We start from the raw sequence: 26,684 nt of genomic DNA on the forward strand, positions 1-26,684 counted from the left end.
CGCATTCCGTTAAACACATTAGTAAAGCATTCGATTTTTGGTAATATTAGAGACTTATTAAGATATCGTACTACGAACGCATTAAAGGGAGGGAAGCGGCAGCTCGCTGGCAGCTCGTTAGGCACTTTTCTCGTTAGACGATCGCGTTAAGCTCGTATCAGAACAAAAAATTGAGAATTAAAGATTAGAACTTGGTTAATCAGATAAATTTAATTTTTATCCATTTTGTTTTGATCAATTGGATTCTAATCTCCAATTCGCAATCCTCAATCTCTAATGGGTAGCCTGATATGGACTTCAAGGCCGTATCAGTCTACTCACTGAAGATTACCAACTAAAGATTAGAACTCGATCAATCCGATAAATTCAATTTTTATCCATTTTGTTTTAATCTGTTCTAATCTCCAATTCGCAATCCTCAATTTTCCATCTGATACAGGCTTTAGTCTGTCGCTGACATAACGCCGGAATATCTCTGAATTTCTTATATTAATGGACATTCGTGTAAAGTAGCCTGTCTACTCGCAAAGGAAAATAATAAGAACTATGACGCACAAAAAAAAAACGTAAGCAGTAAAGCAGTAAGTGAAATTGGCTTGGTGAAAAAATTATATTTTAAAAAACTTGTCATATCTTAAATTTAGTGTTTTAAAATGTGTTCCAAATTGTATTTAAAAAATCTGAGAAATTGTAAAACTTTTTAACATTTTTTAGAAAATTGAAATTATGAAATTAAGATACAAGTTCTAAAAAATTTTGAAATTAACATATAGAATTCCGAAAAATTATATAAAAAATTGAAAGAAAAATTTTCGCCAGAGCAATTATAGTTTAAAATTGTCGAAAATTATATGTTTACTATCTCTCGACTATAATTGATTGGTTTACCACTTCAATCTTATTCACGTTTTTCTACGTGCCACTAGCCTAATTGCACTAAATCACTCGCAGAAGCCTCAGTTTAACTCGAAAATATCCACATTAGTAAATTAATAAATTCAATTCAAGAACACGAGCTACCGCCTGCAAATTAAAACGGTACGTAGAATCGCGGTAAAAGAAACGTAAAAGATAAATAGAATCAATATATTTTGGCGACAGTGTGTGAAGGATCCTCAGAATAAATAGAGACGCAGTGAAACGCCGGGAAGGGAAATGGAACAATTAATTGAGAAAACGGAAAGTGTTAATAGCGGTGGCGCGTCGCCGGGCCTGTCTCGGCACCGCGCGACATCGGAAAAATTAATAAAATTAAATGATATGTTGCTTCTCTTGTTAATCCGGTGGTTCTCTTAACCGTAAAATAAGTAAACGTAAAATTAACTCTACATTAAACCAAGCGCGTAATTATTTCCTATCGTTCTGTATAAGCGAAGAAAAAAAAAAGAAACAAAGAACTTACTGTGCAAATACAAAAGCGAAAACGATCAGCGTTCTTCTAAAATTTGACGTAACATTATATGTGCAATCGATTTCGCGTCTCTCGTAAGATCCAGTTGTATGGCTATAGAAAAAACGATCCATGGCTCGCGAAACATCCATGATTAAATACGTTCATAAGGCTACTGATCGAAAGCACGAGTGTTACATCTATCTAAGGGCACTTTCTATCATTTTGCTAATAAATAACTCTGTTATCGTTCCTGCTCATTTCGAAGCGTCGAAGATGGTAAATTAAAACGCAATTCTTAACGCGTAACAGAGACTATTTCCGATCGAAGTTCACTGCGAAAGCTCGTTACCCGTCAAGAGCCGCGCTGCTGCATTCTCATTTCAATCTCTCGATTCTAAAGCTTATTGATCTCAAAATTGAGAAAATTGTTATCGTACTAAAATAATTTCATCTGTACTTTATCGTTTTGTATACTGCATTTTTTTAGGCTATTCGAATTTAGGCAGGTCACTTTTCTTAAGGATCATTCTCAGACGAAATTGTCGCTTCGATAATCGCGTGCAGCGGACGCTAATTTACGTTTCTCACTGCTTGTCCTCGTAATGAAAACTCTTCGCGTTGGAAGACTCCTGTCGACTCGACATCGTCATGGTGACGGTCTTCTTCTCCGTGACTTTGTGCATCGACTGCTTCGTCATGCGCTCCTCGACGATGTCGTTGCCCTTGAATGTCGACAACTCATTGCCGCCGGACGTGTACTGCTTCGTTTCCTCGGTGGTCTCGTAGTTGGAGCTGCTGGTACTCTTGCCGGGCGTAGATGTGTACACCTTCGTCGTAACGGTCTCGATTTTGCCGCCGGGGATAGTTTTACTCTCAACATTCTTGAACGTTTGATGCTGCGGGATACCGCTGCTAAATCGCTGGGTGTCCACCTGCTTCTCGGAACGGAACGTGCTCATCGGACTGACGCCCGAGAACCGATCAGTCGGATACTTCGGCTGATCCTGCGGGGACTTTCGGTCCTCGGTAATCTGCTCCTGAATGGTCTTGGGAGTCGGGGATTTCGTCGAATACGAGATATGTTGGGGCGGCGGATACGATGAGATTCCGTCCGCGTGTCTTCTATCCGTACCGAAACTCTCCTGATTGATTCTTCGCTCGATCGAACTGTACTGGCCGGGTGAATTGTCCGTTATGATCCTCCTCTCGGTGACGATGTACGGACTCCTGTCGTGATAACTGTCGACAGTGTACTTTCTGTCCAGAGATCCGTACTGATCCACGGTGGACCGGTACTGACTGTCTTTCATCTTTCTCTCGAGGGTGCTCTGCGTCGAATGTACCTTTTCCGGGCTCACCAGGCTCTGCTGATCGGCAAATTGATGACTGATGTGCTGCGTGGTAGAATGCAACTGGTCCAGAGTGTGATTCATCGTCTGAATGGGCGAGGTCGCGGTTTGCGGTTCGTATGCTTTCGTCTCATACCGGGTGGTGTAACTCTGGTAGCCGCTCTGATCGCCCGCTACATCTCCATCTCCGTCGGCTAAATCCGGTCGATTCTTGTACTTGGCTAAACGAATGGCGGTCAGCCTGCCTCGGGCCTCCTCCAGCTCGCGTTCAATTCGCAATACCTCCGAGCGCGCGTCGATTTCCTGCGCGATACCGCCCACCATGCGGCGGTTCAAGACCAACGATCTGTCTTCCTCTTGCTGGATAGCCTGTTGCGCAGCGCGTACGAGATTATCGGTGGCACGTTTCACGGCATTACCAGCCGCTTGTAGACGTTTCGTGCTCTCGCTGTCAGGGTCGGCCTTGACCTTGCAAGCGACCAACAGTTGCGCCGTGCTGCTGGCAACCTGCTTAGCGCTGGAAATCAACTTCTCTTCGGAGCTTACTCCTTGAACGAGAGCGTTCGCGGATTCCACGAGGCTATGAGTGGCGGCCGCCACCATTCGAGCGGCCGAAATCAGACCTTCAGACCACTGACCGTCATCGGAGCTGGTTAATGGCGTGCGTGACACCTTGCCGGTCGCGATGAGTTCTCTTTGAGCGGCACTGGCGGCTTTTATCAACGCCGAAGTGGCGGCGGCAATCGATTTGGCGGCTTCAAGAATCATCTCGTCGAAATTCATGTCCTCGTTAGCCTCCTGTTAAACGAAAAAATATATATTAAAAAAAAAAGAGAAATAATGTTCACTCACAATTAGAAATTATACAGTTTTAGATAATAATTTTTACAAATTAAGACAATCATTGACTTCATAATTTTTTTTCTATGCAAGGAAGAAAAGGTTTCCCAGTATCTTTATTTAAGAGAGTCTGATAGATGATTATATTTGTAAAATAAAAGTTAGAAAAGCATAGAGTTTTTTGTGTCAATGTTACACGAATGTTTCCTCTTAATTAATACTCATCCATTGCGAACGTTGATTTCTCCAATCGCCGTAATAATATGTTCGATTCTCGGTCGATTATTCACAACGACCAAGAAAATCAAACATATCTCGCGGAGACCAGAACGACTCATGCCATCCACGAACGTCGTACCTGTAGTTGTTCACAAGTAACTCGCAAGATTAACTACGGAAACTCACCTGGATGCTTCTTCTCGGTCTCAGACTGGCCAACTTCTTGGCGGCCGCGTCGATACTGGCAGCCGCCCCGAGTAATTCATTCTCCGCGATCACCGTAGGATCATCTGGGTCGACCCAATCGGTGCCTTTTAACAGCTCTGCCACCGCCACCAGCTCCGTCACGCTCTGCGCGATCTTGCGCGAGATCGCCGGCAAGGTGTGCTTGGCGTCGCCCGATCTCGATGCTATCTGTAGAATGGCCTGAAGCAGCTCTCGGTAATTGATAGCGACGTCGTGTCCCGCCTGAAGGGTACGCTCGCACAGTTCGGTAGTCTCGGCGCAATTGTGAGCCGCGCCCTTGCAGATGGCCAGCATGTCGCTGATGGATTTCCTGCCCATATTGGCGGCGGCGATTATGTCGTCCTGCTTGCAGCTGTTCCCGGCGGCGACTGCCTTCGCCGTGGATACGGTGATGCTCTTTGTGCAGCGCACGAGATCCTCCGGCGTAACGTTGCTCCTTTGCGTCTCCGAACTGCTGAGCGCTCGGATCTCCTGTGCTATGGCCTCGATCGTGGACTCCAACGCCCTGGTACCACGCGTGTGCTCATCTTCCACGGCTTTCACCGTCTTCAGCAACGATGTCACATTGGTCACCATTACCTATAAAGATTGAATGTAATTCAGTACGAGTCGCTACGCTAATGTTTTTACACTTGTAATATCAATATCTGCGAGAGAAAGAGAGAGAGAGAGAGAGAGAGAGAGAGAGAAAGAGAGAGAGAGAGAGAGATGGAATATACAGTTAGTGAATATAAATTAAGATTTTAATGGTAATCTTAAACTGATTAAATAAGTAAATACGCTAAAATAATAGTACTATTGCAATGTGTTAACATACTTTAGAGATTAATTAGCGCGTATCGTAGTTACTTGAGCCTATCAAACAATCTTCTAATGACAAAACGATAAGCAGAATTATAATGAAGCGTTAACTAGAAGCCTGTCAATGATACAAATGGAACGCTGTGAATGGAATGTACGTACCTAACGATGATTCGCTCGACAAAGTGCATTTTGGATATAAATTGATAAGATCGAAAGATTTCGAACTGAACAATTCACTAACGCAAAGACAGTAATATATTTCGACAAAATTGTTATACATGTATTATACATGTATTATACATTATACATCTTTTTGCATTTTCAGAAAATGCAAAAAGATTGTCGTAGTATTGCAAACTTTTTAAATTAATTATTAATACAAGAAACGACACATGTCTCTCGCCAATACCTTACATAATTTAGCAACTACATCTAAGTAGAAGTATCATGTATACATAATGTGGCTACATTTTGTATTTATCTTGTACAAGATCGCGAATAGAAAAATGCAACGGCGAGGAGGGAACGAAAATCCGGCTACATGAACAACAGTAAGTCGGACGTCCGTTGAGCCGGCTGAGAGCTCTCGGAAGTGGATAGCAGACGGATTAGTTCCTCCTCTTGATCGGACACGAACCATTCCGATTCCGAACCGCCGACGTCGCTCAGATGCACCAACTGCTGCTGCAGCTGCTGTTCTAAGACCTAATCCCGGACCGGGCCAGACCAAAATCGTCAATGAGACTCTTTCGCATTAAAGTCCACCATTCGCATCGTCGAAACATTCAACAATACATAATACAAGACAATTGCACTACTGCCGCCGCTTATTATCGCGGATAACTCAATACATCGAGAAAGAAAAGCGGTTGTACAACAAGGCGGAGTATCGTTAAACAAACAACATAATCCTCTACACAGAATGCTGTCCGCCAGATACAAAAACAACACCCGTTCGCTCAGGTATATCACACACATGGTAATAGATACGAAGCTGTGAACGTGGGAAACGATTCAAGGTGGACTTTAATAGCGTCGGTGTAATACTTTGGTCTGGATACCCTCCTATAATTTAAACGATCTCGCACGATTCGAGAACGACGATGATGAAAGCTATCAATTTTCTGCGTGGACGTTACGCGAGATTTTAGTGGAGCGAGAACAAAATCAGTTAGAGGCAAAATCAGACGAGGACGCTCGTCAACATTAAAAATCAATTAAAGTCCACCCCAAAAAATGTCTCGAAGAAGGACAAAACATTCTCCGTGGTTATATTTGAAACAGCGGATTAATAGATTAGCCACAAACGGTAGACTTGTCATTAGTCTTCACAGAGATTTTGTAGGATTACTTCACCTTACGTAAATCTCTCCACGAAAGATACGAGTTACATTGTAGGCTCTATTTATGTCTAAAATTAAATAAAATATTATTCAGAATTTGACATATTAATTATAATTATAGATATTAATAATTATAGATATTCTCTCGTTAGAATTTTATTAGGATATTGATTGTACTATTTTAGTTTGCGAGGGATGTATCGATGCCAAATTAGTGTATTGTAGCGTGAATTAATCGTTTAGACACGTTACTCCATTCATGTATTTACAAATTAAATATTTATCTCCTCGTCATTTTTCGTTATAAACAACGGGGTTTCGTTCAAACAAGCGTATTCAATCGGATTAATGCTAGGCAACAACAGAAGCGCGTGATAATTTTCCAGCTCTATTATCGTTGTTAAAAAATGTTACAGGTAGGTGCCCATAGAAACAAAAACGAAAGAAGACTCCAGACAGGCGAATTACCTTGGCAGAATCTTTTAGATGGGCCATACTGGGATCATTGATGGGCTTGCCACTGGCGGCCTTGGTAGCGTGTATAAGATCGCCAAGTGCGGATGCGACGTCCTTGACAGCATTGATCAGCATCACTTGGGCCTCTGGATTCTGACTGCCCAGACTGGCCGCACCATACTTTACGACCTCGGCAAGCTGGACGATCGTTGACACCGCGTTCTGCGCCGCGACAGCCAACTGTTCCTGCGAAGACGCTGCCCCGGCCACCAATGTCTTCGTATCCTCCACCAGAGCTTTCGCGGTCTGCAGTATATTCTCGCGATGATCGGCGAACGTATCGCCCTCGTTCTCGGCGTGCAACGTACCGGCGGTGGCGAACATGATGGTGGTGTCGAGGTCGCCGATAATGCCGGAAACCGTGCTGGCGGCATTGATGCACGCCTGGGTGCCGCGCGAGCCTGCCTGCAACGCGGCCAATACCTGCGACACCTTCTCGGTCACGATCTTGCTGTGCTCCGCCACCTCTCGCTGAGCGTACGCGTCACCGGGTGACATTTGGCATGTGCCGGCGGCGCGCACGATGTCTGCGCAAGCCCGGCCAAGCTCTTGGACGCCGGTGCGAAGTCTGGCAGATACATCAGCATTGGAGGCAGCTGCGGATGCCCCAGAGGTATCGCGAGCGAGTTGAGTGTACTTGTGCGATATATCGACCGCGAGTGGTCCCAATCTCGCTACGTCGGTGCTTGATTTGGTCGACTAAAAAAAAAAAGAGGTAATATATAATTTTATATATAAATTTAATGTATAATTTTAATATATAATTTAATATATATTAATTATACTTTACAATTATCTTTTTCGATTGATTAGATATAAAATGTTACGTAAGATATTATAATATCAGAAGTTACTCACCATTTCTTGCGCTAATCGAGCGATCTCTTTGGCAGCTTCGACCATCCTTGTCTGATAATCCACGTAAGAATCCACGGTGTCGATGGTGGACATACGATGATCCTCTAATCTTACCATCGCGCGAGAAATCGTGTCGATCAGACCGGTAACGATGCCCGCGGACGTCGATATAGTCTCTAAGGTGTTCTGCAGCTCCTGAAGCGCGTCTTTGGTGGACTCGACGGTTTCGTCAACTTCGGTGTGCAGTGCGACAGCCTTCGGGTTGCCGCCGGACTCCTTGGTGACGTAGATCAATTGCAGCGCGGATTCCGCTACGGTTTTCGTCTGATCCAGCAGCACCATCTGTTGTTTCGAGTGCACCATATTGGACGCGGCGCCGATCGCGCCGGAGACGAGCGGTTCCGAGTAGAGGGCGATCTGATTGACGGCGTGGCCGACGTTCTCCGCTTCGTACTTGGCAGCGGTGCGCAACGGTTCTAGCTTCTCGCGCAGCTCGCTCGCGCTGCTCTCCATCTGGTCGGTGAAGCCCTGCACGGTGTTCTCGCGGCGCGGCATCAGCGCCTGCGAGACCGCGCTCAGCGACGCGGCGTCGAGCTCGCGTATTCGCGCCGACAGCTTCTCGATCGCGGCGTCGCACTCCTTCTGACCGGGCGCCTTGTCACGTATCGACGCCACCAGCGATTTGATCGAGTCACTGACGCTCTTGCTGTGATTGGCCAACAGTTGCCAGGTCGGTGGATCCTTCGGACTGACCGCGAGACTCTTCGCTGCCAGTACCATGGCACAAGAGCCGTCGATGATGGATTTGCCGGCGCTAGTGATCGGCTCCTGGGCGGCTCGGGCTGCGATGGATATTTTGGCCGGCTGGCTCGCGAATTCGGGAGAACCTGCGAACGTGCAGAGATTATCAACCGCCTCGAGTAGCGGTTTCGTAGCTTCCGCGCACTTCTCGCGATTGATGTCGGAATAATTCTGATCGAGCGCTTTAATCTCTTTAACGAGGCACGCCGTTGAATTGGCGACGTCCTTGGCGGACTGGACGAAGTGTCGCTTGGCTACCGGGTTGCTGGTTTTGCTGGACGCGAGTCTACAGGCGTTACATAGCGCGCTAGTGTGCTTGGCGATCATGGTAGCGGCCGAGAGCACTTGCTGTTGCGTGCTGGTCGGGTTACCGAGACTTTGGCAGCCGCTGTGAATGGCCTGCGCCGCTCGCAGGAATTGTGCCTGATCCACTAGACCCGGTTTACCCGCCACCGATGTGGGATCGCTCACACCCGCTAGATAAGCCGCTTGAGCCGCTGCCTCGATCAAGCCGCAAATCGAGGAGGAGACTCCGCGGACCGCGATGGAAAATTGCTCGTGTTCAGACTTCTTCGCGTGGTTCGCGATACCGGTCATACCGTCGCCGAGGCTCTTGCTCTTTTCCATGACGGTTTCCAAGCATTCGAAATACGAGGCGTCGGAGATGGGTTCGCTCGGATTGTCCAACAGAGATCGCATGGATTGAATGTTCCTGATGGCGTTATCACACTCATTCTGTCCGGGCGCCGCCGAGGTGCACACGTCCACTAGGTAGTTTATGGAATCGGTGACTGCACGGGCCGCCGCTGAGAGTTGATTCTTCGCATTTGGTGCAGTGGGATCGGCCGCGATCGACTTGGCGGTCATAAGGAGCTTGCTGGACGTCATGCTAACGTTCTTCAACGATACCACCACCTGAGTACGGGTTTCGACTGTCGTTTGACTCGCCATCTCCATACCCACACCCAATAAATCCCCAAAAGCATTAGTGAATTGTTTCGACGAATTTGCGAGCTGTACGGGTGAACGCACGGACGACACTACGTTCGATGATGCGTCGTTCAAATTGGCGGCAGCATTGTTGAGGTCGCTCTGCAATTGTCTGCAAAGTAAAAATGCAAGACGTATAAAAAAAATTGAAATAGTATCTACCTAACCGATTGAAATTAAAATAGTATGTATCTATCCAATTATTCCTGTGCGTAGAGTAGCAAGCGATAAGAGATAATCGAAAGAAAATCAGTTCAAGGTAAACGCGAAAAGAATATATGACTATGCAAAGCTATTTACCCGTAACTCTTGCTCGTTTGTGGAAACTCGTTCATGTTGAGCACTTGCGTCATATTGTCGATGTTGCGTATCGCCTCGTCGACGTCTCTCTGACCGGGTAGACAGGACACGCACTTGTTTAATGAATAGGAGACGTCTTTGGCAACCACAGCTAGGTTGGCCTCGTTGTCAGGATCGTCGGGATTCTTCAATACACGTCGCGCTTCTTTCACCAGACGCAGCGATCGCAGAATCACGTCGTCTGCCGTCATCAGCACCTTCTTCTGCGTCTCCGGCTGATTGGACGTGGCGGCCACGCCGCGCACGGCGTAGGTAAGATCTTTCAAGGCCGACGCGGTTTCTCTAGCGGCGCTTCCGGTGTAATTTTCGTTGCCCTGCTTGGCGGCGGATAACAGCTGCGCCATAGCGAATCCAACGTTCTTCGACGTGGCGCCGAGTCGTAGCGCGGTCGATTCCGTCGTTTCTTCCGGTAACGGCCTCAACGAGGCGGCCTCGACGGCGCGATAAAACTCGCCTAGCTCGTCCTTCAAGCTGTTTATTAGCTCCTCCGCGGCGTCGAGCTCCAATCCGCCGCATGCTTCCCTAGCGCGGGTCACTGCCGATCGAAGATCCGCCAACGACGATCCCAATTGCTGCGAAGTGTTGTTCAGCTGCATAGCGGACGCCTGGTCAGTGACAGTCGGCAAAACAGCTCTGGCCGCCTTCACCACGGCGGTGCCCGGATGCAAAAATTGCTCGGAAGCGTTTATCAGATCTAATTGTGCCGTAGAATTATCCGGCTGCGCCTGCGTGCCCTTCACTCCCGACACGAGATATGGAATCTGCTGCGCCATCATGCGACACTCCATGTTGAGTTCCTCCTGGCTGGCCGGATTAGTGTTGTGGTGTCCGGCGCCAGAAGACGCCGCGATGCATTGCGTGGCCGTAGCTGCGGCCTGTTTGGCGCACGCCTCTAGACGTGTGATAAGTTTTCTGCGTAACGCCGGGGTTGCCGCTGCTGTGGTCGCAGCACGCAACTCCTCCGCTGCCTGGCGCAGTTGATCCTGCATCCTGGCGTCGTGCGGACTGCTAGCGCACTGCCGCGCCGCTTCCACCATCTTGGCAGTGGCGTCGGCGAGTAGTTTCGCTGCCGCCAGCAGACGCTGTTGCTGCTCCGAATCCGTTTGTCTCTCCGCTTCGCCTTTGATGCTCTGAATCAACTGTGCGGTAGCTTGGCCGACCACTCTCGCCTGTCGTACCATCTCGCCGGCGTCGCCAGTGCTGGCAAACAGTCTGTCTGTTGCGACCAAGATAGTTTCCACCGCGCCTTCCTGGATGGACTCCTTAGCGCGTTCTCTGGTGGCAGTCTTGATATGATTGAGAAGATCGTTCAAGGTGCGACTGACCTCGGCGGCGGCAACGCTCAGTTCTTTCAGTAAGTTTTCGTCGCCGCACGTCTCATTGCAGACTTGAACCAGACGTTCCACGGCCTTGGTCACCTCACGGACGGCGTTCATCAGTTGCGTCTGACAAGCGGGCGAGTGTAAAGTCGGCGCTACGACCTTGGCGCAAGCCACGAGCTGAGACGTGGCCAGTGCGCACTGCGTCGCGGCTGATATCACTCTGTTCTGCGTGGCGGAATCCTCGCATGTGGCTGCTATATTCTTCGCTTTCAATACCAGAGCAGCGGTGGTATTGGCTACGGCTTTAGCGAGCGCGAGTAACATGTCTTGCAGCTCGCGATTCGAGTCGTCCTCCTCGCCAATGGTTGTCAATACTTGATGCGACGCCTCACCCACTCGCGATGCTGCGTTTAATAGATTCTGCCGTGGCTAAAATGTAAGTAAAGAATAATTCACATAATGTCCAAAAAATATATAAAATAGAGAATTAGAAACATTTTTTTAATAATAATTTGCATCTCATAGCCCTTTCAAGTATTTTTAAATTATGCGTGCATTTTTCAATACGTCTACGACATATAGGAGATGTAGAATTAATATTATATGCATTTAATCGTGTATTTAGAATATTTTATTAACAAAATTTGCACCTTAAGGATATAGAGGTTTAAAGGTCGAGTGATCGGAAAAAATTTAATGCGTCTGTAAAAGCAGGTATAATATTATGTGCACTACAAAGCTTAAATGTTAGTGCTTACATATTGTCCATAGAGCGTAGATGTTATGTAGAAAGGCTGTGGGGAAAGAGGAGAGTTGAAATAATATTCAACTTTACAATCGCAGATTAATCATGCATTATAATTCCGTATTATACTTTTGTACTCTCTCATAGACACGGCGAACTCACCTCCTTGGTCTCCGGCTCCGTGGCCTTCAGCAAGTCCGAAAACGCAGAACACAATTTCCTGGCGGCGTCTAATAATCGCTCTCCGGACGACTCATCGTCCATGAGAGCAGCTATCATCCGCACGCCCTTTGTCATCTCTGGTAAATTCGTGGCGATTGTGGTAATCGCTGCGCCCACTGCGGTATGGTCGACATCGTCCGCCGGTCCGGAGGTCAACGTGACTACCTGGGCGGTCGCAGCGTTCATCGCCGCGATCTGCGAGCCAACATTTTGCTTGTGGGTGTCGATCGTCTGCTCGATCCATCTTAGGGACGCCGGATCCGTGCCGAGTTCGGGTAACTGAGCCTTCGTAATCAGTTCCGTCTCGGCGATGTGGATCACCTCGTGACCAGCGGTGATGGTCGATAATAAGGCACGTTGCGGTTCAGATAGGACGGATGTCACCTTAGTTTGTTGGACCTAGTTTCGAACGTTCATATACTGTAGACGTTATGTATAGTCATTGCAAATCTGAGTGATTGGCGGTACCATAAAAAAAAGATACATTTTTCGCGTAAACAAACGTAAGTAGGAATAAAACGTTTTGCTTGTAACGACCAATCAACGAAACGTAAACGAAATGCGCGTACATAACGAAGCGATAAACTGCAACAAATATAGTTGCGGCGATACAGAGTTTACTGATACTGATCGAATATGAGCAAATATTCTGTCATAAGAAAGTTATAGAGATTTTATCTATCCAGTAAGCGCTGTACCGAGAGAAGGTCGATCGACAAACATGAAAACGAATCGATACCGGAGAAGATAAAAAACGTACATTTTACCGTAAACTTAAGAATAAGAGATAACTGAAAATGTTATCATAGTGTACCTACTCTGTGTCCGCAATAGAAGGCGCCTAGCATGAAAATAAATTTAACCGTCTATTAGTCCCTTAAAATTTCGCTCTTTAACGTGCAATATAATGATCTCATCGGTGCGACTTTAGACATTCATACAGAAGAAATGTGATACCGTTCCAAAGATACATGTACATATATATATATATACCCCCATAATCAATCGTTAATAATTACACAGTAGAGAGACACGGAGTTTGCTAAGGTCAAAAGAGTTCCCGAAGGATCTTCAATTTTTACATTTCGAGGCGCATATATATTTATAACAAGCAACTAAAAGACACCAACATGAGCTTGAAAGAGAGAGCAGCTTAGACGTTTCTTAACGGTGCTTACCATAGGCGGAGCATGAGCGATGTTCACCTGCCCGCTGACAGTCGTGTACTGGGCACCACCTATGTGACCGGTTCCATATGGTCGAGCCCCTACAAATCACACCATGCACTCTAACTCTATAGCTCTGTATTTACAATTATTGACACAATCCCGATCGAGTCCTCGATACTGTAAGTGTATTCGTTTAGACAATGATTTTTTTTCCGTTAAAAGCTAAAAGCGAGTTTAATATGGTGCTTAATTATTTAATCTCATCATAAGCGAACACTTTTACGAATGCCTGAAGCTTCAGTTAAACGTGTATTTACAAAATGAAAAGTGTATGTATGTACAAGAACACATATCAATCCGCTAATATCCGAGGATTCAATCGTGCAAAGAATTACTAATTAGTTCCTCTTTCTAGATACATTAAGTAAAAGAGCATGAAATAACAGAATTTATAATGTTCAAAGCAGACAGTTTTCAATTTTTAAGAATATAATTTTGAAAGTTGTCATATATACACCTAAATAAAAATTTTATAATTATATTTGTAACCGCTGTTGATATAACAAAATAATATCTTTAAAAATAATTTAAAATCAAATTATCTAACAATAAAACGTCAAATAAAATGTAATAAAATTTCACTTACCATCTCCTCCGGCCCTCATAACAGCTGGTATTGCGACCGAGACAGCTTCCACATTTCCTTTACCAACATTGCTAGTCTCATGTTGCATGATGGTGGCTCTGTCGAATAAAAATGCACAATGTAAAATCTCACGTATCACTCTTATTTAACGCGAATTATTATACCCGTTAAAAACATCTCGAATACACTTGTTTGCGTGGCGTCTTAAAAACTCTTCCATGATCGCATTAGATTAACGCGAAATATTCATCGACGTGACACGCGACTGAACGTAAGTCGGTCGCTTCAAGACAAGCTCGACTCTCATTGAAAACTGATAATTGCTCTAACACTCTCTTAATGGTTATTATTACTTCTGTCCCCACACTCTGGGCTCGGAGGAGCTAACATGTATCAAGAGTGTGAAAGGTACTCACTTTAGTGGCGACACGCTATCCTCCACCATGGTGGATCCCTCGTCCCCCTCGATACCAAAGTGGTCTTTCGCTTTCTGCTTCTTCAGAATAATGTCAATGTAACCGGCGATCAGCTGGAGTATCTGCTCTGCCTCGGTAGTCTGCACACTGTAATATTGGTCAGAGTAGTCGCCGAAATCGAGGGTGAAGGTGTTCGGCGAGGCGCCCCAACGCCGCACGGTCGTCAACGGCCACGTCTTTAGAATCTCCTTCGTCTTCTCATCGAGTCGCAGGACCGAGTCCTTCGTCACGCCGAGCAGACGCGGCACCAGCTTGTTCTTGCCCTTCATCTTCTCCTTCACCAGAAAGAACGTGACGCCGTACGTGTTCAGCGACCTGGCGGTTTTCGTGTACAGGACCTTGGCGTCAAGCTCCGAGAGTCCGATGTGCTTCTTGTGCTCCGCGTAGACCTTCTTTTCGATTCCTTTCACTTTCACGTACGATTGCGGCAGAAATTCCTTAAGACTGAAAAATAATGAGATTATGAACGAAACGTTAATCGGTATAGCGTCGAGGAATCACATCAAATGCAACTCACTCCAGGAAACCTGGTTTATGTTTCTCCTCCTTGTGATCACCGAACTGAATTTGACACTGAATCCCGGCGAAAACGCAAGCCTTTTCCTGTGTAATTGGATGCGTACCATCCAGAATCGCATCTCGCGCTTGCACATACAACAGTGACAATTGTACAGGATCGCGACTGTCGATGTTTTGATCCGAGAAGAAGAACTTTCTCCTCAACAAGACGGTTTCGGATTCGTCGATGCCTTGTTCGCGCAACGTTTTACTTGGATCTATCCAGTTCACTGTTAACAAAAACAAAACATGCAGGTAAAAAATGTAGTTCGCAAATTCTTGTCACAATATGTATGAAAATTGATGTGTGTTAAATATCTACTATAGCGCGAACTCGAGAGAGTATTACCTTCGTCATCGGTTTTTAACTTCTTCCTCAATTGTTCCATCTTGGCATCCCTTTCACCCTTCTCCTCTTTCTTTCTCTTCAACGTGAGAGTGCCAAAATTTCCCGGTTTCTGATTCTCGTTCTCATCGTCCACCAACTCGCGCACCAAGGAATATTCGTCGTGATTCGTGATGCCTATCTTCGTACATATCACCACCATGAGATTGGCCACGGGCTGGCTATCGTCCACCAGCATGGTCTTCAGCGTTCCGTCCAGCATGCGGACCCGAAGTGTACGGAGCTTACGACGGTATTCGAGCAGATCTCCGTTCCTCAGGATGTAATAATCGAGATTTCGTCCGGGTTCGAGCCAGACTCCCTTCTTCACGTCCTCATCAGCGAGAAACAGGCCGTAATCTTTCGCTGCGCAAAAAACAACAAAGCTATAATTTTGGAATCATGTCCTTTATAACTTAATACGATATGTACTATCTTATATTTTACGTACGATATTTTATCGTAAATATTTCTAATATATTTACGATAAAATATTCTAATATATTTCTAATATACTTTACGTACGATATTTTATCGTAAATATTTCTAATATATTTACAGACATGAATAAAAACGTACATATTTTAGGAACAAACTGATGTTCATTGTTTTCAAAAAATAAAAAAACATAAAATAAATTTTCGCAATTACCTACAATAAAATATAGATGATGAGGAAACTAATGAGAACGATAAGTGGAGCACAATTTAATAATGTATAAAACACAATTTAATTTATATTACTTAAATCTATCAAATCATTAATCCATTGTTTTCATCAGAGAGTAAAGTCTGAACGTATAATTTTTTTCGCACGAGTTAGTAAATAATAAGAGGTCAACATTTCCAGAATATTCAATGTGTATGGTATATAAATATAATATTACCAGTATTAAAAAGATTTGACAAAATAAAATTTAATGGGTCTCTCCGTGCAAAAAATATTGCTCCATTCATTTTTGGAATATTGCACGTCGCAAAAAGTGCTGCAGGATATGAGATAGCTCAATAAATACAATTAGATCCCGCCGAATAAAATATCGAGCACTTACGTTGACCCATGTTGCTGGCTTCGGCGAGTTTTTCTCTAATGATACGACAGGCGTCGTACACCGACGTGCTAGGATCGAACTGCATCATCTTGGTGGCGTTTTTCTCCGGTATGGAGATGCGCAAAGATAGCGTGGCCATTGCGATCGCCTGAGGTGACCTTCTGCGTGCGCGAAAACCTCCGGAATCACTCGACTGAAAAAAAGGACAATGCAGACTAAGATTATCGTCCGCGTTTAATCAGAACGGTTTGGTTCGCGGATATTAATTAACGTTTCGTATCGTTTCGTCGATCCCGTCGGCAAATATTTATTTTTTTCTCAGGACGAAGAGTCACGCGTGTAATCATCGTGGACGTCATGCATCTCGCCGATCGTGCATGCGGCATGAAATTATATATACACATATATATATGTCTCGCGAAATTATCAGATAATCCCGCAGTATTATGTAGACGGTAATTTAAAGGATTATGCGGGAGCACGCAGTTTCTGCTTTACAAAGCGAAATTGCACGCAACAAGTTGCAAGGACCGACTATTATGTCCCCTACCGCGTCACGATCTAATGACAAAACTCGTTGATGCAATCATGTAACGTCGTTAAATTCAGTTATATTATTTGCGTCATTAATCCAATCGGGAGAATCATAATTATTTGTGCTAACGACATTGGGAAAGATTCCTAGTAGCGTCGTCGTCGTGTAAGCCGCGTCAGTTTGAAAGCGCAGAGTTACTCTTTGCACAGCAGTTAAGTTCTTTACGCGGTATTTTCTATCGCGATATACAGGATGTTTCTCGAATTGGTCGTTATAGTTTAAGATACTTCCGATGGATTGACAACAAAATGTTTCTAATAAATGTTTGTTGGTTTTCTAATAAAAAATTATTTGCGTAAAAAAAATTTTAAAATTGTTCATTTTTTTAACAGAAAAGTCAAGGAAAAATTATGTTTTGTTTACAATAGAGCCATATATTTGATACCTACGTGTAAAAGAAATGCACGTAAATATCAATGATATAGATTCGTGGATTATGTAAATATTAATTGAATTATCTTGTAATCGAATAATCAAAATGATATATAATGTTATATCGATAAATTCGTCTTTATATGTATTAAAAGAATATGGAAAGAAAAATATATAATTCCATTAAAAAAAAAATTTGATTTCGATTTTTTGTTCAATAAACTTTTGTTAGAAATTTGTTGCCAATCCACTGAAAGTATCACAAAAATTATGACCGTTTCGAGAAATACCCTGTATATCTAATTTTAAGAAAAAGTGCCGCGAGGATATATCGCGTGAGTTTGCGGGAACGAGGCCGACTACGGGCGACGGATTAAAAATGATCCACGCTAGACTGAAAGAGGAAGCCACCGTGAGACTTCTGTCTATATATTTATCGATCTCCCATATAGTAAATACATACACACGCTACATTTTTGCCACGCAAAATTTTCCAGAGGGGTTACAACACCATCCCACGCGCCGGCGTGGAAACAACGATGAGGGAAACAAAAATACGCCCTTTCACTCTCGCAGGCTTGAACTCGAAATAAATTAAATCGAATCCTATAGTTAAAAAAAATGTAAGTACTCGACAAATAAAGTAATTAAATTCTCACGCGATACACAGCACTCCAGTGATTTATAAACGTGTAAAGCACTCCGAGATGATGTCAGGATATAATTTAAGCGAGCGGCTTCTCCGGAAGATGAATGAGAATGTCAGCGTTTAACTGCGTTTGATCGTCTTAATACAGATTACCCGGGAAGGATATCTCGCCAGGGGTAATTGTAAAAAAGAGAGCAAGGGGGCATATTCTAAGATATGAATAGATTAAATCATGGCATTGAATTCAAACGGAGTGTCATTACCCCCGCTCTCGTGGAGGTACAAAGCAAGTTGAGGGAGAAGGGCGGAGAGGGGAAAATTGAGCGGGGTGCTCGAGTGTAGCATCGGTTTCGGTCACTTTATCGAGAAAGATCGCTATCTTCTCGCTAATTTACAGTGCGCGAAACACGACATTCTTCCCCGACAATGAGCGCGTCGTTAAATCGACGTGAGGATAAACATCCAATTTCGTTGTATTCAACTCCCAAGTCGATCACTGCTCGGGTTCATTCACGCGGTTCTTTCCACGTGTTCTTTCACGGGGAGTGGTAGGCGGAGGGGAAGTGAAAGGGCGAGGAGGGAGAAGGAAAATAGGACCCAGGAGGAATAGTAATGCCGCATAAATTCGTCGCAGGTATACCACCCTACGCCAATGTGGATTTCCACCCTTAAAGGTTGCCAGGCAACGCCGGTTTCTCACTGTGTCAAACTCCGAGCGTAACCCCCCCGGCTATATCCTTTCTTATGAGTTCTCCCCATCTCACCCCCGATTCACCCACCTTCCCTTCCACTCCCCTTGTCCGATCATTTTTCTCTCACCAACAATTTTCACCCAATTAACGTACGGTTTTGATTTCATCGGGCGTATCGAATTTCTAACTTGGATGAGGGATCGGATGATTACCGAACGTGAATGTGTCGATCGCAATGAGCGTGTCAAAGTTACGAAAAATGTCACCCAGTCTAATAAAATATTTTTATCGTAAAATTACCAACAATAAGTATTAATGATAATTCGAGGGGAGAGACGATTTTTAAAAAATATTTTGTCGATGGAAAATAATAATTTATAGGAAACTCAATTAAAGATTGGCTATAGAAATTCAGATCCATTAAAATGTAATCGCTTTTTTCTCGCCGACAATTAAAAAATAATTTACAACTAAACATTCAGAAAAATTTACTTTAACAATGTCAAGTGTAGAAAAACTATATATATATTGATCTTGGAAAATTATCCTCATTATAGAAACTATTTCATACGTCTGACCGTATACGCAGAAAGAACGAATTTGAAATGTCTAAAAATTTAGCTAGACACTGAAAATAATTTTGTAGGACTATCAAAATAATTATGTAGAACGCTCGACGGGTAATGCTGCAAAAAGTTTTGATATTCTGACAACCAAAGCTTGAGTATTCCACGTAAATATTATCAAGGTCCATCAAAAATATAATTATTTTCACTTTGTATTTAACTAAATTTGTAAATACTTCAGCAGAATGATTCTTTCCGTGTAGCTATACGCATGTTGTTCGCTCCCAAGGATACGAATTCCCTCTGAGTACTAAGGGCGACATCGCCGGAGTTTTGCTTTTCCAACAACGAAAAAAAATCCCGGGACAAAGTGAATATCCCAATGATGGAATGTAGAGGGGAAAAAAATCACGCAACGGGCAATCGCATGCAGAGCCGACGGCGTTTTACTGCGAAATTGAGAGCACCGTTGGCTACAAAGTTACTTCGTTCAATTCGCAATACGTCACTTTCCTACCCGCTACGAACTCGATTCAGAGGGAATGACCTCATTACATACAACTGGATCATCAACTCCATGCATACCGCCAGCGGGATGGAGCCACTTCTCGACAATGCTGGGCATTGATATTGCTGGAAATTGAATATTCTTACGAGAGGGACAGACGCGCGTCGCGTAACATTCATCGTTGAAAGGCCTGGCGATAAAGTAGCGAACTCTTTGTTTCGTCGGCTCTCTCATGTTAAATTCAATTTTTTATTTACAAGTTTCAATTCGACAGACAATTAAGGGTAGCGTGAAAATAAAGGCAGTTTAATTTTTATGAACTTACACAAATTGATGACTCGCGCGTGATAGCGAGGAACGTCGCGCGCGACACGCTTGCATCCCCAATTAAAAAATAAAATAATAGTCGATAAATTATCTGACAAAGCCTCTATACAATATACGGAAAATGAGAGACATTTTATTTATACAATGACCTCGACGAAAAGAGAAGCACACGACGGAAAGGCGGAAGGAACGGTATTAGGAGCAGAAAGGAAAATTTGTTTACGTAACATGGTAAAACCGCTTCTTTATCCGGTGATCTTCCTCCCGGTGCAGCGCCCAGCCGCGCGTTGTTCTTTCAACGTACTAAAACATAAATAGGGCTTTCATCTCGATCGAGCTCCAATATCTCCCTTTGACGGAACTAAAACAAATTCCCGGCCATTTTATTCTCCCTCATACCGCTTAAATTCTCCACGGATCTTCCATTTCGATACGGTTGATTGCCTGAATACGAAGCGCGGCGCTGTTATCAAACGCGACGAGAGCGCGGTATTTAACGGTATGGAACGTGAGAGAAAAGAAGAGGCGCGGACAGAGGGGAGGAGAGAAAAAAAGGGAAGAGGCGGAGGAGGAAAAGGCGATGGAGGAGAGCCGGCTGCGCGATTCGCGTTAATCACGAGCGTTTCTAAAATTAGACGTGTATAGTATCCGCCGCGATGACACTTGACGCGGGCTAGCTAATTGAGGGCGGCGATCCGGGACGGCGGACGGCGTGGCGGTATGGATAACGAAGACGCGATTATGCGGCCGCGCTCGGCAAAATCGGCTAATCCGCGCGCCCGGCTCCCCGACCTCGTGTACATACTCCTCATCCTAAATGGATCGTGCCGTGCATACGTGCCAATCGAGGCCGGCGCGACGGGCCTTCCGTCGATTATCGCGGAAACGTCGAATCTATAGTGGAAACGTGTTAATCTGTCGCCGTCCGGACTCTCGTCATTTATCATCGCGGCGCAGCGCGCGCGCGATTGAATAGAGCTCGCGGGGCCGTTATTTACCGCTCGCTAAAATCTCTCGCGATATAATACGCGAAAAATTCCGCATGCTCGCGCCCCGAATTCGTCCCCGAGAATTAGATGGTGATTATCATTAGCGGCGACGCGGCCCGGTATCGCAGCGCTGCAATTATCGATATAACAATTTGGATACCCTACACACCACCCCTCGAATTAATCTTCATGCAAATCTTTGCGCAACGCGGTCTCCACCGAGCCGTTCTCGGTCGTAAGCATCGGTTTAAATTAACTGACAAAAGCCTTAACTGATTCTCCGCTATTTTCCAGGCAGAGAACTGCGGAAAGAGAGTTTCATTTAAACTTCAACTTAAGGAACTTTCGGGCCGCGCGCTCACGGCCGTGCGACTCCTCCGCACGTTTACAACTCGGACTCTCGTGATGTTACGGCATATCTGTAACCGAAGTTTTTGCTCCGAAGGATGATAGCGCGACGCGTCCGTGTGAGCGTTAAACAAGGCCACGCGCGCGCCGCCGACACACAAGCCTTATGCATATATTCCGCGTAAATTACATTTCCTATGCATTAGAACATACTTCGCGTACTCACTCCGCAAGATTAATAACGATAACATAATTTCCCGCGGCGTCTTATCGATAGTACATTAATATCGCTTTGATTGCGATTGTTTCACTATTCTTTTATTAAAACCGACCTTCCCTTGGTCTTCTAAACTACCCACAAACTAATGACTTATGCAAAAGTTAGGCAAAATCGAAAATTAATAATTAATGATCGGTTTAACCGTCACTATTGATATAATCGCTGACTGATTAAATTACTAATTACGATGGCAATGTAATCATCAAATAATCATAATCCATCAATTAAAAAGCAATTATGCTTTTATAATTGATTTAATAATTTAACATATTACTTTAATGAAGACGACATATAATATTTCATCCGATAATTACCAATTAATTGCAGATTGCAAATGTAATTTTTGATTAATTTATCTCGATAACTGTTTCACAGTGACGATTGTTCTAATCATAGATTGATTTATTAATGTTCTATAAATCTATATAAATACGAATGTTAGAAAGTATTGATCTCTCATCGATAAAATCATTGAATGTTAAAACACTCGTATATTCAGAAAAAAACAATGATAGCTATAAAGACGAAAACTGTACAAGTTTTATGTGTAGAATTAATGTGCACGTAAAATAAATTATTTTATAATTATTGCAACTATAAAATAATTTATTCGACTACGTATATTAATTCTACATACAAAATTTGTATACTTATCATCCTTATAGTTGCCGCCACTATACGCTTTTGTCTGAGTGAATAAAAATATAAGAATAGTGAATCGCTCTCCAACACCGGTCAGTAAAGCCGTGAGTAATCGCGACTGACATCATAAAGGATGCGTACAATCTGCTAAATGAAATTTGCTTGAATGGAAGCGTGTACATACGAAACACTTACTGCCATTTACTTTGGCCACAGCGTATGCAGTTACCGTGCTCCATTCTCGTAGCGCGAGTTATAGCGCCGTCGTCAGCTTTTTTAACTTCATCGTCGCCTCGCGAGGAGGAGGGTGGCGGTCGGTCGGTTCTCGCACCCTCTACCGCACGAACGCTTTTACCTCTCGCTCCATCTTTCCACCCTCCCCTCTCTCTTCTTCTCTCTTTCCGTGTCGTTGCCACCCTTTGCGGATATCATTACATTTTTCCGTGAGCGTCACTACTCTCCTCCCCCTTCACAGTTAAACCGCGTAACCCTTTATTATCCGAGTTAACCGAATAACTTATTAACCCCCGCGATTATCCGATAACTTGCCGAGAATATCGGTATATCTCCGCCGCTATTAATTTTCACCGAGAAAACTTATTCCTCGCTGGTCTTATTCCTCGGCATCGCGAGAATAAAAATACTTTATGCCTTTACGCCGTGTCGTTTCCGATCACTTATCTTTTATTGCCTCCATCCAGAATGATCGATGAAGTGCAGGTAGATGGTTTAAATGAGAGTTTGCTCCGCCGCTTTACGCTGCGGCGAATTTACTTTAAAATGTTAATTTCGTAATATTGTGACACGCTGTTACGATTACTCCGTAAAGTTTCTCTTTCTCTCTCGCTTTAACGTTTTTAAAGGTGAGAAAGAGGAATCCCATTTTATTCTCGTGACACTTTACTTTCGTTATACCGCGTTAAATGTATGCATCAGGAACACTAAGTGCATGGTACAAAGCTGTACAAGTAGACGCAAATATAACACACTGCATTTGCGAACATTACGAAATAAAGCACACAAATGCAGCTCTCATCGACGTTTTCTCATCGGTATCGATCGACTGAATAAACGTTTATAAATATAAACTTCCATCGGCGCGACAAAAGTTTTGATAAATTCATTTGTAAGACTATGAAATAGTATATGCTGTTGACCATCTAAATGAAATGAATATTTCATCAAACTGAACAAATAAAGCCAATACAGCTCCTCGCAGTATAACGTCAGCGTATCAAACAACTTTAGAGGACGAAAAGTTTTTCAATACGCAAGAGCTTGCATCTATTCTAAATCTAAAACGCGCCGTCTAAACACTTCGTCTATGAAACATTGTCAGAACAACATTTAGTTCGCGCGAGAAACGTTTGGAGCCTCATTTTCTGAACTGCATATTGTGATTCAAGGATATTTGACATATATAGACACATCAGTGAATGTTAAAATTTTATTAAAATTCGCAAGCAAGTTTATAAAATCAAACGTTAAAATTGTCAAATGGCGCGTCGACGTACGTCTTCCATTATCGTAAAGAATTTACGTACGTGACAGTCTTGTGAAACGAGGCACGACGTTTCTCTCGGATCGCTAAAGGCAGGCAAACGCCACGTGGCTGGGCTCTAACGAGCAGCGATGGACGATACGACACGCGATGATTGACCATAAGAGAAGGTAGTGGATGATGATATTTACCTCAGGCGACGCATTTGTATTTGGCTTGCTTTTTAGCGAAGAGCCTAGCAGCGACTACATCTATATATCTAATTTTGGCTACTGGCTTGGACTCCTATAATACCCAGGATCGTGGAATGTTGGGCGCCGGTTGACGCCGTTTCCGATGCAAGCTTCTCGTGTAAAGATAATTTACTATCCCTACGAAGCTGCAGCACGGGTTCAACTCCATTCTTACTCTATATATATATTTACGCGCGATCGTAACCAATTTGCAACGATGACGACGACGGGCTTTGATAATCTTCGGTAAATTTGGCTATTTAAATCGATATTCCATTAAACGATCAATTAATCGGCGATTCTCGATGAATGAGATTATTCATAGATGCCGACTCCGCTTGATGAAACAAGAGATTAATGCTAGGAATACCTATATTAATAAATACTCTTTTTAATAGAAAAAGCTTTAATTGGATTAGAAAAGAATATATACCAGATGCAGTTTATACATAAAATTTTTTTCGAATAATGTAAAAAGGAGCAAGATAAAATCCGAGAAACTAAATTCGCTTAATATGGTAAAAGAAAACTCAGGAATTACTTCCTTTTAAGAATAAATCGCTACGCTACGCAAATCAAATGCTCAAAATTAAGATAAGAAACAATTGATTTCGCTTATCCCGATTGGTCTCTATATCGTAATGACTCGCACGAGCTCCGCACAGGCGTCACTGAATCTTCGATTGCGAGGATCGATGGCTTCGAGCGAACGCGATGAGTCTCGCGCGCAACATCCCCGATACCGCGTGTGTGTAGCGCACCGCGCGATCTCGCGGATGCCACCCCCTCCGTTGAAACACCGCGGATGCGACGCGACGTGACCGGGACAACCGCGGATAACCTCAGGGAGAGAGAAGTGTACGACGACGAGCACGACGCGCGAGGAACGCGGCGCGGACACGTCACTTCGATCGCCGGTCAGAAACTGAATGTACCGCGCGGTTCGAGCTAAAGCTCGAAATGTAGCCGAGAGGGTCGGATCGGGGAGCCACCCTTGCTTGCTCGCTCGCCCGCTCGCTCTCTTCCTCTTTCTCTCGCAGGGGATGCGGAGCTCCGGGGGTGTGGGGGAGATGACAGAACGGTGGGCAGACGGGGAATCCGGGGGGGGAGGGCATGCGCTACGATTCTCTCTGGGATCCACATCGGGCATGTTCGGGGCTTCTGCGCACTAGTGCCCCAGTAACACACCCCCGTGCAACGAATGGGGAAATCTCGAGCGTCACGAGAGCACGAACAAATCTTGCACATTCTGCACGGACGTGCTCGACTTTTTCGAATGATTAGCTTCTCCTCGATCCGTTCGAAAACTAAAAATTTTAATTAATCACTCTAATTAATCACTCAAATAAAATATTAAATTGAAAAATTCTTATATTTACTTTATATCTTTTTATATTCCAGCTTTTTATAATATAACAACATAGATGATAACGTATTGATCACCATTTTGCCCCGTTTCTCACAATGAATAATTTTCTTGTCCCCTGATTTCGAGGAATCGCGCGAGACTCGGAGCCAACGCTAGCGGGGAACTAGCATTATTGTCGAGCCGCAAGGAATAGTCTACCGGGATTTCAAATAAACGTACACTCTCGCGTGTGTCTGGTTGAGTCGTTTTAACGTCTGGACGCTTGTGACCGGCCGGTGACAGATGCGGAAATCATCGATTCTCCTTCCGCTGCATTGGTAAGGGATTAAAATAAGATGTGTCGCGGGTCTTTGCCACGTCAAATAAAACAAGAAGATAAAGGACGTACGTGGACACTTATATATCTGTAATTTCGGCTGGATTTATAAAATGACAGTTTGCTCCACAGCATTGCGAAACCTACTTCGAGATGCAACAATTATTAATTTATATTACATTTTACAAAGAGTTGGACTAAAATTATTATAAGAATCGTGCTGAAATGCTTTAATTAAAGACATATTAGAAATATTTTTACGAGAGACTTAAAATATCTTTAATTTTATTACAAACGTCAAGTGCTTACGAACAAGCGTGTTGCCACATAAAATCATATCTAGAGAGATTCGGTATACTTTTAGCGTACACGTCACCAATAAACCCGGACGGTTACCGTGTCTCTATTGGAAACTCTCTATTGGAAAATGATTAATAATACTTGAATGTGTAAACGAGAGAGATTGTACAGCTGAAAACTGTACTGTCAATAACGTAGAGTTGTATCGGCAAAACGTCAAACTCAGAATCTATATCGTTTGCTCGTATTACATTATGAACCTTTTTATTTTTGTTCAAATAATTATTTAGGGGTACCCTCTCGCCCTCATTCCACCAATCTGTGCGTTGGGAAATTTTACACAAATCGCTTTTGATTCTTTCAACACCCATACACTCATATCCCCTCACACACACACACACACACAATTTGCAATCGTTTACTCGCCCCAGTTACGTACAACCCCATGCCTGTTCATATAAACAATTTTATAAAGAACAGTAAATATCTAGTAAATATTTAACGCAGGGAAATCCCTGGACAAGAATCATCCCCATCGTAAAATTTCACATCATCGTTTGTGGATTCGCGGAAAGAGACCGAAATCCATCTCGTTTCGTCATTTAAAACAATTTTACGGGACGGATTTTAAAGGCAAAGAATGTGTGTGTGCGTGAATGCCTGATTGTTATTACCGAGGTCTCTCTGCCTCCCTCGATATTGGA

General features: G+C 43.9%; 1 protein-coding gene across 6 annotated transcripts in view; it reads right to left on the bottom strand.

The window, feature by feature from the left end:
* Positions 1-1,075: 1,075 nt before the first annotated feature.
* The window catches only part of LOC105450889 (talin-1), a 42,805-nt gene continuing 17,196 nt past the window's right edge, over positions 1,076-26,684 (bottom strand). For 3 of the 6 annotated variants that reach the window (XM_011690996.1, XM_011691012.1, XM_011691002.1), the window contains 13 exons: positions 16,294-16,486; positions 15,207-15,608; positions 14,817-15,087; positions 14,240-14,743; positions 13,824-13,921; positions 13,187-13,275; positions 11,949-12,407; positions 11,800-11,835; positions 9,660-11,470; positions 7,569-9,471; positions 6,663-7,409; positions 3,988-4,626; positions 1,076-3,540 (listed from right to left, as the gene is read on the bottom strand). In XM_011690996.1, the coding sequence (XP_011689298.1) occupies positions 1,978-3,540; positions 3,988-4,626; positions 6,663-7,409; positions 7,569-9,471; positions 9,660-11,470; positions 11,800-11,835; positions 11,949-12,407; positions 13,187-13,275; positions 13,824-13,921; positions 14,240-14,743; positions 14,817-15,087; positions 15,207-15,608; positions 16,294-16,432 (8,661 nt within the window). In that variant the 5' untranslated portion in view covers positions 16,433-16,486 and the 3' untranslated portion in view covers positions 1,076-1,977. Of the gene's footprint in view, positions 3,541-3,987; positions 4,627-5,088; positions 5,557-6,662; positions 7,410-7,568; positions 9,472-9,659; positions 11,471-11,799; positions 11,836-11,948; positions 12,408-13,186; positions 13,276-13,823; positions 13,922-14,239; positions 14,744-14,816; positions 15,088-15,206; positions 15,609-16,293; positions 16,487-23,953; positions 24,910-26,684 lie in introns of those variants that run through there. The other 3 variants (XM_011691006.1, XM_011691023.1, XM_011691030.1) reach the window with 3 other exon arrangements.

Source organism: Wasmannia auropunctata, unplaced genomic scaffold (genome assembly GCF_000956235.1).
Source record: "Wasmannia auropunctata unplaced genomic scaffold, wasmannia.A_1.0 LD336106.1, whole genome shotgun sequence".
NCBI classification, from domain to species: domain Eukaryota; kingdom Metazoa; phylum Arthropoda; class Insecta; order Hymenoptera; family Formicidae; genus Wasmannia; species Wasmannia auropunctata.